At 39.0% G+C, this 8,859-nt stretch overlaps 2 protein-coding genes across 2 annotated transcripts; one reads left to right on the top strand and one right to left on the bottom strand.

Moving 5' to 3' along the window:
- Nucleotides 1-2,344: 2,344 nt before the first annotated feature.
- LOC131009948 (uncharacterized) lies at nucleotides 2,345-4,093 on the top strand. The gene is made up of 3 exons (XM_057937345.1): nucleotides 2,345-2,587; nucleotides 3,143-3,681; nucleotides 3,754-4,093. Exons 1-3 carry the CDS (start codon nucleotides 2,345-2,347, stop codon nucleotides 4,091-4,093), a joined length of 1,122 nt encoding a protein of 373 aa, XP_057793328.1.
- A 728-nt stretch (nucleotides 4,094-4,821) lies between these two features.
- Nucleotides 4,822-7,991, bottom strand: LOC131009947 (uncharacterized). Its single transcript, XM_057937344.1, has 4 exons — nucleotides 7,059-7,991; nucleotides 5,480-6,319; nucleotides 5,100-5,399; nucleotides 4,822-4,986 (listed from the first exon to the last, which is right to left on the bottom strand). The coding sequence occupies exons 1-4, from the start codon at nucleotides 7,077-7,079 to the stop codon at nucleotides 4,822-4,824; spliced, it is 1,326 nt and encodes a 441-aa protein (XP_057793327.1). The 5' UTR covers nucleotides 7,080-7,991.
- Nucleotides 7,992-8,859: the final 868 nt, after the last annotated feature.

Genomic DNA, 8,859 nt, shown 5'->3' with positions numbered 1-8,859 from the left:
ATTAGGGGACGTTTGTGTGTTACAAACATTAATACGAAGGCCAAAAAAATCACGAATATGTCAATTCTTAAGATTTTTTTTTTTTGAAACCATTAAACTATGTATCCGCCAGTAATTCGTAGCCGGCCGAAGTAGCCGCTGAAGTTTGTGACCGGCGGCTACTATTCAACGGCTACTAATTACTGGCGGATACTTGAGTTATTCGCTTCAAAAAAAATACTTTGTTCATAATTAGCATGATTGTGAATTTTTATCCTTCGTGATTTTTTAGTGTTACATATGCACCGTTATTTTTAGATTTTTATTTAATTTTACAAGGGGAAATATGAGAGATAGTGAAATATGTACAGTACAAGAAGTACACATGGATGGGAAATATGAGAGATAGTGAATCTGCCAAAATTTGGATTATAGTGGGGGTAATAACACTCACTTTATGCATGATTTGACTACACAAAAAATAATAGACTTGCACATAAAATAATAAGAAATTATATACCAATTATTTGGAAATTCATATATTCGGTAATGAAATAATATTATATAGCCAAAAAGTAAAGTATCCGCCATTAAATTATTTGATTTATCAGTAGCCGCTAACAAAAAATATATGGCGGCTACTGGGCTTTTTGTACGATTTTCTGGCGGATACTTGGTCTGTTAGGCAGAAAATAATATTTTATGTCAAATTATGTATAATTTTTAATTTTTCAGCTTGTTATGAATGTTTAAATATAACATACGCATTCCCCTTTTGTATTTGTTGCGATTTTTTACTTTTAATTTTTTAGTAAAAAATTAAAAGTACATACTGAGAAGGTGACTCTGCAAAAAATTTGGTTGTAGTGGGGCATTAATGCTAATTTTATGCATGCGTGAGGTGACATGCAATAATAGATTGAAGCCGTATTGAATGAACACTGCACTTCACGTGAACTTTTTGTAAGGAATCAAGTTTAGTCCTTATAAGGCTGCATTTGTGAATGACCAAAACACAAATTGAAATACTCACCTTGAATTTCATAAATTCAGGCATACCCTAAAGATTTGAGTGGTTTTGTGCGAGAGGAGGCAATTTGTGTTGAATTTCAGCCCGAAAAGGTGATTCTCCTGTATTGTTTGTATAAATTATAGTTTGCATGTTTAATCGTACGTTGTTTTTAACGTTGAGAGCATGTTTTACGTTATTTTAATGAATTTCTTTATTATCTGAAATTTAAAAGCATGTTAGGGAAATATTAAACTTTTTTCTAATATAATTGAATGTTTTGAACCCAAAAAATAAAGTATCCGCCAGAATATCATTAGAAAACGATAATAGCCGCCGACCCTACAAGGTCAGCGGCTACTGGTGTCGGATAATGATTTACTGGCGGATACTTCATTTTTTGAGCTTATTGTGATGTTTTGAACTTTCTAAACGTATTTTAATACTGTATTTTATGTGGTTTTATAGATGGAATTCGTGAGATACATATATGTGAGATACAACGGAGTCGTCGATGGTATACACTATGTTGGCGGGGCTACGGAGGTCCTTCCCCTCTTAAATGAAACAGTTGCGAGCCTGATATACAGCATCAACAATGTGCTGACAACGCATTCGTTGAGCCCGAACTATCAATTGTATTATTTGGCGACCAATCGATTTGGAAGGGAGACGAAATGCATAATAAGTGACGACGATGATGTGCAAGGCTTGTTGGAAACTGCCGAATATCCCATGGTGTACGTTGAGCACAACAACGACCCGGTCGAAGAAGCGTACATCCCTACTTTTGATTTTGGCCAGGCTTCGGGATACGGAGATGATGAAGCACAATCTAGTCAGTATTAGACGTCGTATCATGCTCGCGAGAGCGCGCCTCCAACACAGTACTTTTCATGGGATGGGCAACCGTTGGACGAATCCGCATGGAATCTGAATAAAATGTGCGGGAGATTCAACCAGGTGCGGACGGATGACGATTCTGATGAAGAAGCCGTACAACCTGAAGACGAAGCCGAAGAACCTGATGACGATTCTGATGAAGAAGACGAAGAATACGATCCAACGAACGAGTCGGGCACAGATTCTGCCGCCTCTGAGGATTTATTAGACGATGATCTGATAGAGTTCACGGCGACCGAGCGAGCAGGTTGGATCCGACAAAGTAGAACCCGTCACGGAAATCCGACGGACTCGACCGGTGATCTATCTAATTGGATAGTTCCGTTGATTCCAGTGGACGCCACGACTTCGCTCGTTGCTCGCGAGAGTGAGCTGTCCAGAGTTGCTGATTTGGGGAAGAACTCTTTTTACAACAGTAAAGAAGAATTGGTCCTTGCTGTTGGCTTCTGGAATATGAAGCAAGGGGCTGAGGCAAAAGTTGTACGCTCAGATCAGGGACGCCTCTATTACAAGTGCAAGCACTCTGATAAGTGCAAGTTCGATGTGCGTGCATCTTGTCACGGCGGAGGGATGTGGGGAGTGCATAAGTTTAAAGAGCACTCTTGCGAAGGGGAGTTGGGCATTTTGAAACGAATAAAGGCACATTCGAATGTGGTTGCAGCTTATGTGGAAAAAAGAATACGCGATGACGGAGAGGTCATTAAGCCGAAATCTATTATGTCGGAGTTGTTACGTGAATTTGGCGTCAGAATCAAATATGATGTCGCGCTGCGTGCAAGAAATCTCAGCTTAGAGAAGATATACGGTCGAATTGATGATTCGTTCCTTCTTCTGCCCAAATATTTGTATGCCCTAAGTCAAGCGAATCCAGGCACCGTGATGGATTTGGAAGTAGACGAAAACAACCGGTTCAAGCATCTGTTTCTTGCTCTTGCGGCTTCCATCACACCTTTCTTCTTTTCGCTTCGGCCAGTGATTGTGGTCGACGGCACACACTTGAAGGGGAAGAACAATGGCATTTTGTTCGTCGCCGTGACAAAAGACGCAAACGAGCAAGTTTTTCCGTTGGCATTTGGTGTCGGGCCGATCGAGAATGATGAGTCATGGAAGTGGTTCCTCTCAAATGTGAGACAAACTTTTGGTCAGCCCGACAACTTACTAGTTGTCTCTGATGCGCATGTCTCCATTGCTAATGCTGTGAAGAGCGAGTTACCAAATGCTACTCACGGTCTTTGCTACTACCACTTGCAGAACAAAATTAAGGGCTACGGGCAAGCTGTTGTGGAGCTTTTCCGCCAGGCTGCATACGCCTACACGGACTCAGAATTTTCACGTGCAATGTCGGCTATGGCTCAATTGAAGCCGGCGGCGTACGGGAAGTTGATGCGCGTAGGCCCTGAGAAGTGGGCACGATCACAAAATCTGGTGACCCGTTATAGTTTTCTTACATCTAATGCTGCCGAGGCTTTGAATGCCCGTTTGTTGTGGGCCAGACGCCTTCCTATATGCTCCATGCTGGAGGCAATCAGGATGGTTCTGGAGCAGTGGTTCAATGACAGACTTGCGTCTGCGGAAGAGAGCGATGACCTTCTTACTCCAGAGGCAAAACAGAAGATAAGTGCGGAGATCTCAAAGAGTCGTCGCTACACTGCGAAGAGGACCTCCGAGAGAAAATACAGGGTTCGTGCTGGTGATCGTCGCTTCATGGTTGACCTTCAAGCGAAGAGCTATGAATGCAATGAATTCGACCTGGACGGCATGCCGTGTTCTCATGCGATCGCAGCCATTACGTATGCTAAATCTATTTTATTATAAAATTATAGTTATTAGATGCCTACTAAATATAATCTTTCTTTTCGCAGTGAGGCGAAAGAGCCAGTGGAAGATTACGTGGAAGCTTACTACCTGCGGAGTTCACTGGTTCAAACATACTCCGGTCCAGTAAATCACTTGCCTCCCTTAGAGCACTGGGAAATTCCGTTTGAAGTTGCAACTGATATTGTTTTGCCAAACCTTTCTCGGCGACAAGCTGGTCGACCAAGAGAATCTAGAATTCCTTCAGCTGGTGAGAGGCCGACTCAAAGGACTACTACAGCGGATGCATCAAGTAGTCTGGGAAAACGAGCACCCAAAACCTGTGGTCTATGTGGCTCGCCTGGCCACACACGTAGAGCATGCAAGGGTACGGGCTGGGAGCAGTAGTTTAATTTCCTTTAATATTAAATTTCGATGGATATTGATGTTTTTTCATTCCAGTAAGTGATGTTCTGAAGTTGAGAGTATTGGATACTGATTGAATAAATTTCGAAGCGGTGTCATTTGCATAATATCGATGAACAAGCAAACACCATGGAATGCTCACTATCCGCCAGTAATTAATGGTTTATCACTAGTAGCCGCCCAACAATAAACATCAGCGGCTACTGGCCGCGGATATGTATTTACTGGCGGATACTTTGATAATTAGCGGTTTTTTGATGTTTTAGAAGCTATTGTGTTGCCTGATTTGAAATATTTGAAGCAGAAAACACACGCCTTTAGTAATGACCAACATGGACATGTCTTAACAATTATGAGTTGAAATTATGAATGAGACTTTGGAGAAGTGAACAATGTTTTATATAAAAGTTTAGTTCATAGCATAAAACACCCAAAGTATGCTTTTTTATGCATTAAACTATCAAATAAGACGTTTAGCCCAAGTAGCCGCCAGAAATTAATTACCCGCCGTGATTAGCCGCTGAAATGTTTTCAAGCGGCTACTGCTTCCGGATAATTGTTTACTGGCGGCTAGTTGCATTAATCATCTTATTTCATAATTTTATCTAGGATGCAAGTGGAAAATCATAGAAACATACTCAAAAAGATACTGCAACCTCTAATCAAAACGTCATTTGCATAATTATCATTTAAATGTACAAATACATAAGCTATTTCGATGCGGGGATGCAAAACTCGTAGATGCTACTGCCTATCTTGCGCCTATAGTCGGCGGCGTGCCCATTGCCCCACGCAAGGCTCGGCGAGCCTGATATCAGACGCTCCACATACATGCACGCAAAAACACCGGAGCTGCATTGATCTGGCTGCTGGAACTGCTCATTCTCGTCGGCATATTGGATTTTCAACCTTCGCCATTGGAGGTTTTCCAACGGGTTGTCGACAATCGTGGTCCTTGCGAACCACTGGGACACTTCAAGCATCTTACCCAACAGGGGTGATCGCCCCCAATGCTCTGATCGTGATGGCTGCTGCTCGATGAGGTGTCCACTATTTGTCCCCTCGGGCGCTTGCCAGTATCCTGTCTCATACTGCGACGCCGAGGTTGATGCTCAGGAGCATCCTCGTTGTGGTCCCCACCAGTGTAGCGCTGCCGAGGCTGCCTATGACCAAAGACTGCCGGCTCTGGTACTCGAACCCCTATCCCGGCATTGACGCCTGCCACCGATAGCCAGTAAGATGTCTTGGCCTCGTACTCATCGGGGACCATCTCCCATATCCCGTTCTCCTAGAAACAAAAAAAATGTAGTCAAACATTAATATTCATAAACTAAAATAATATTAACAAATAAACAACTAAATTATTACCGGAGACTCAAAATAACTCTGTAACCCATCCAACTTGGTCTTCACGAACGTCCACCTCCGAAATCTAGGGTAAACCCCCGCATTGCATATGGCTATGGCTGGGCCCAAATAGGGAATTTTCTCAAGACCCCAAATGAATAGGGCCCAAGAAGGACCGTAGAAGTGATACTTTTTACAATCCTTTTTGATTGTGCTGTGCTTCAACCTGTAGTTCAAGCTTCTATACGCGCACGATCCCCAAGGAAATCTGGAAAAGGTCGGCAAATCATCCACCAGCTTCCAAGTCCAGGACTGCACGGGTCGGCGCACGTCCACTCCTAATACAAATGCGTGTAGCACCAACAAGTGGGCCACACGGAGGTACAACCCGCCGTCGGTGTCAACCACTGGATTGACGGTGTCGAAATATATATCCGCCAGCTCCCGCACTGACACCGGTTGAGAGCGGCAAAATTGTCTAAATGTATGAGCCCGACTCAGATCGTGCTCAGCCTCGGGGTCAAAAGGATCATCCCCAAAGGACAATCCTGTCACGAGAGCGAAATCTCTCGGAGTAAACTCAACGTTCCTCCCGTTGATGTAGAAGCAGATCTCATCATCCTCATCGTCTCTCGTGATCTTAAGATGACGAGAGACAATATGGTGCAATGCAGCATTGCACTTCTGGCCCGGCTGCCAATCCAACATCATCCCAAAGCACCCATGCCTGAACGTATTCTCCAGTGCAAAACCGCCAATTTCGTTTAGTCTCGAGACTACTGTCGATAGGTAACTAATATTGTTGTACGTACTGATCTCAACTGCCACACGATTGATTTGCTCGGGCCTCGAATAAGGGACCTATTCAATACAAAAAATAACTCAATTTACAAAACATAATGAATTAACAAACATCAACTAATAATAATGCATAATTAACTATTAAATTACTAGAAACATAAATAAAAAAATATAGAACCACAATAAACAAGTATCCGCCAGTAATTATTTTTTTTAAGAAGTAGCCGCCTGGTGTTTTCAAACCCGGCGGCTACTTCTTAAAAAGATTAATTACTGGCGGATATTAGGTAATTATGGTTCTATATGTTTTTATTAGTATGTTATAAATTTTTAAATTCTGAATAACCAAAAAAACGTTATTATTTTATGCGTAATACAGTAAAATTAACCTAATGATCTAAATAGACGATTAAATATATCTAAATATGCTTCAACTAAATAAAAATTCTAACAACACTGAAACTATACTCAAACTTGTAACAGCACTCAACTACACTATATCTAACATATACGAAACATATAAATAAATCTAACAAATACTATATCTAAATCAAAATTCAATACTATATAAAACATATGAAAATTCGAAACATATAAATTGTAACATACAAACATATAAATTCTAACATAATGATTCTAACATAAAAATTCACCCATATACAAAACATATAAAAATTCGAAACATACAAAACATATACTTACTTAAAAATATACAAAATTCGAAACATATACAAAACATATAGATTCTTAACATATAAATATATCTAACATATACAAAACAAATAACAAGTATACTTACTTGGTTTGAAGAAGAAGCCATGGCGTGAATTGTGTAAAATATTGTGTAAATGGGCTGATTTTTTCCTTCTCTCAAGTGGAGTGCGGCTGATTTGAAGAAGAGGAACCAAAACAATGGATTTTTTCCTCCAGCGGCTGATTTTTTCCTTCTCTCAAGTGCGCGGCTGCTTCTCTACTTCTTAACCCTAATTTAACATAAAATATTGTGTAAATGGGCCCTACCCAATTTATCTCTCTTATCAAAGCTTCAATTTTTTCAAACAAATCCCACAAAAGCCGTGCCCGCTCAATTCTAGCCGCCCGTGACTTAATTTGCTGCAAAGCCTATAGATTCCCACCCTATAAAGCTTCACCCTTGCCGGTTGAATTGTCCAATCACAATTAAATTAGCTTTAGCTCTTCAAAATTGAAAAAAATACAACAACCATTAATTGGAACGATAATAAATAAAATTTATATATATTGTGATATAAAAAGCAGTAATAAATGACATGGTACTATTATCCGCCAGTAAAAAGTATCCGCTAGAAGTAGCCGCTTAGGGTTTCTTTCACGCGGCTAATTCTAGAGGATACGAATTACTGGCGGATAATTATATGGTAGGCTCTCTAGTATTTTACTGTTTCATAATATATGATTATATATTATTTTTATCCAACATTTTCTATTATTTTATGTGTTAGGCTATATTAATTCCTGTTAAATAAAATAAAATAAAAAATTCGAGACTTATTACACCACTATAATCCAAATTTGTCTAAATAGAAGCCTATTATGTATTTCTACTTCATAGAATATATTTTAAAAAAAGAAATACAAAATTAAGGTAAGTTTGTGTATAATAAAACAGTAATACGAGGATGAAAAAAATTGTACTTTAAGTATATTTGGAAACAAAAAAAAATTATGAACCTAATGTATACATTATCCGCCAGTAAAACATAGCCGCTAGCATTAGCCGCCGGGTTTAAAAAACCCGGCGGCTAATGCTAGCGGCTATGTTTTACTGGCGGATAATGTATACATTAGGTTCATAATTTTTTTTTGTTTCCAAATATACTTAAAGTACAATTTTTGTCATCCTCGTATTACTGTTTTATTATACACAAACTTACCTTCATTATTTTCAAACTTAGGGCATTATACGTCAATCATCTTACAATAATTGCACATTTATCTGGTTTTGTGCATTTTTAACTACCTATCTTACACATTTTCTTACACAATTGTACTTGTGTAAGAAAAGTGTAAGAACTTTTACAAAAAACCAAGCAACCCATCACCATCAAGTGTACTTTTCGACTTTGACTTTCAAAGTGGGTAGTTTTGCAAGACATTTTATTGATGTGGGTAGATTTAATTCCAACCCATATTAATTTGTAAGGAAAAGAAGATATATATCTGTGTAACCTGCAAAAGAATAGCACAATTGTGAGTGTTCTCGCGAGTTAACATAAATCTATTCTTCTATCTCAATAAGCAATTTTTTTTCTTTTCTGGTATATTATATAGATCATTTTAAAATACGATCTAGTTAATGTTAAGTTTGATTACCTACGGTACTATATTTTTAAATAAATAAAAGAAGAATTCAAAGAAAGTAATAACTACAAACAAACTAAAATGCACGTATATGTAGAATATTTAATTAAAATAAAAAACGGTCCTGTAATGTCAAAACAGTCTCCTAAGTAGAAGGACTGGAAATTTGTTAGATTATTTAATTTTCATGTGACTATTTTCTCTTTACTATTAATCATGGAGTAGTGTTGTATTTAAATTTTGGTAGCAGCTATATATGT

This window comes from Salvia miltiorrhiza, chromosome 2, assembly GCF_028751815.1.
Source record: "Salvia miltiorrhiza cultivar Shanhuang (shh) chromosome 2, IMPLAD_Smil_shh, whole genome shotgun sequence".
NCBI lineage: Eukaryota > Viridiplantae > Streptophyta > Magnoliopsida > Lamiales > Lamiaceae > Salvia > Salvia miltiorrhiza.
The sequence above is the reverse complement of the archived record's forward strand: the minus strand, read 5'-3'. Positions and strand labels throughout refer to the sequence as shown.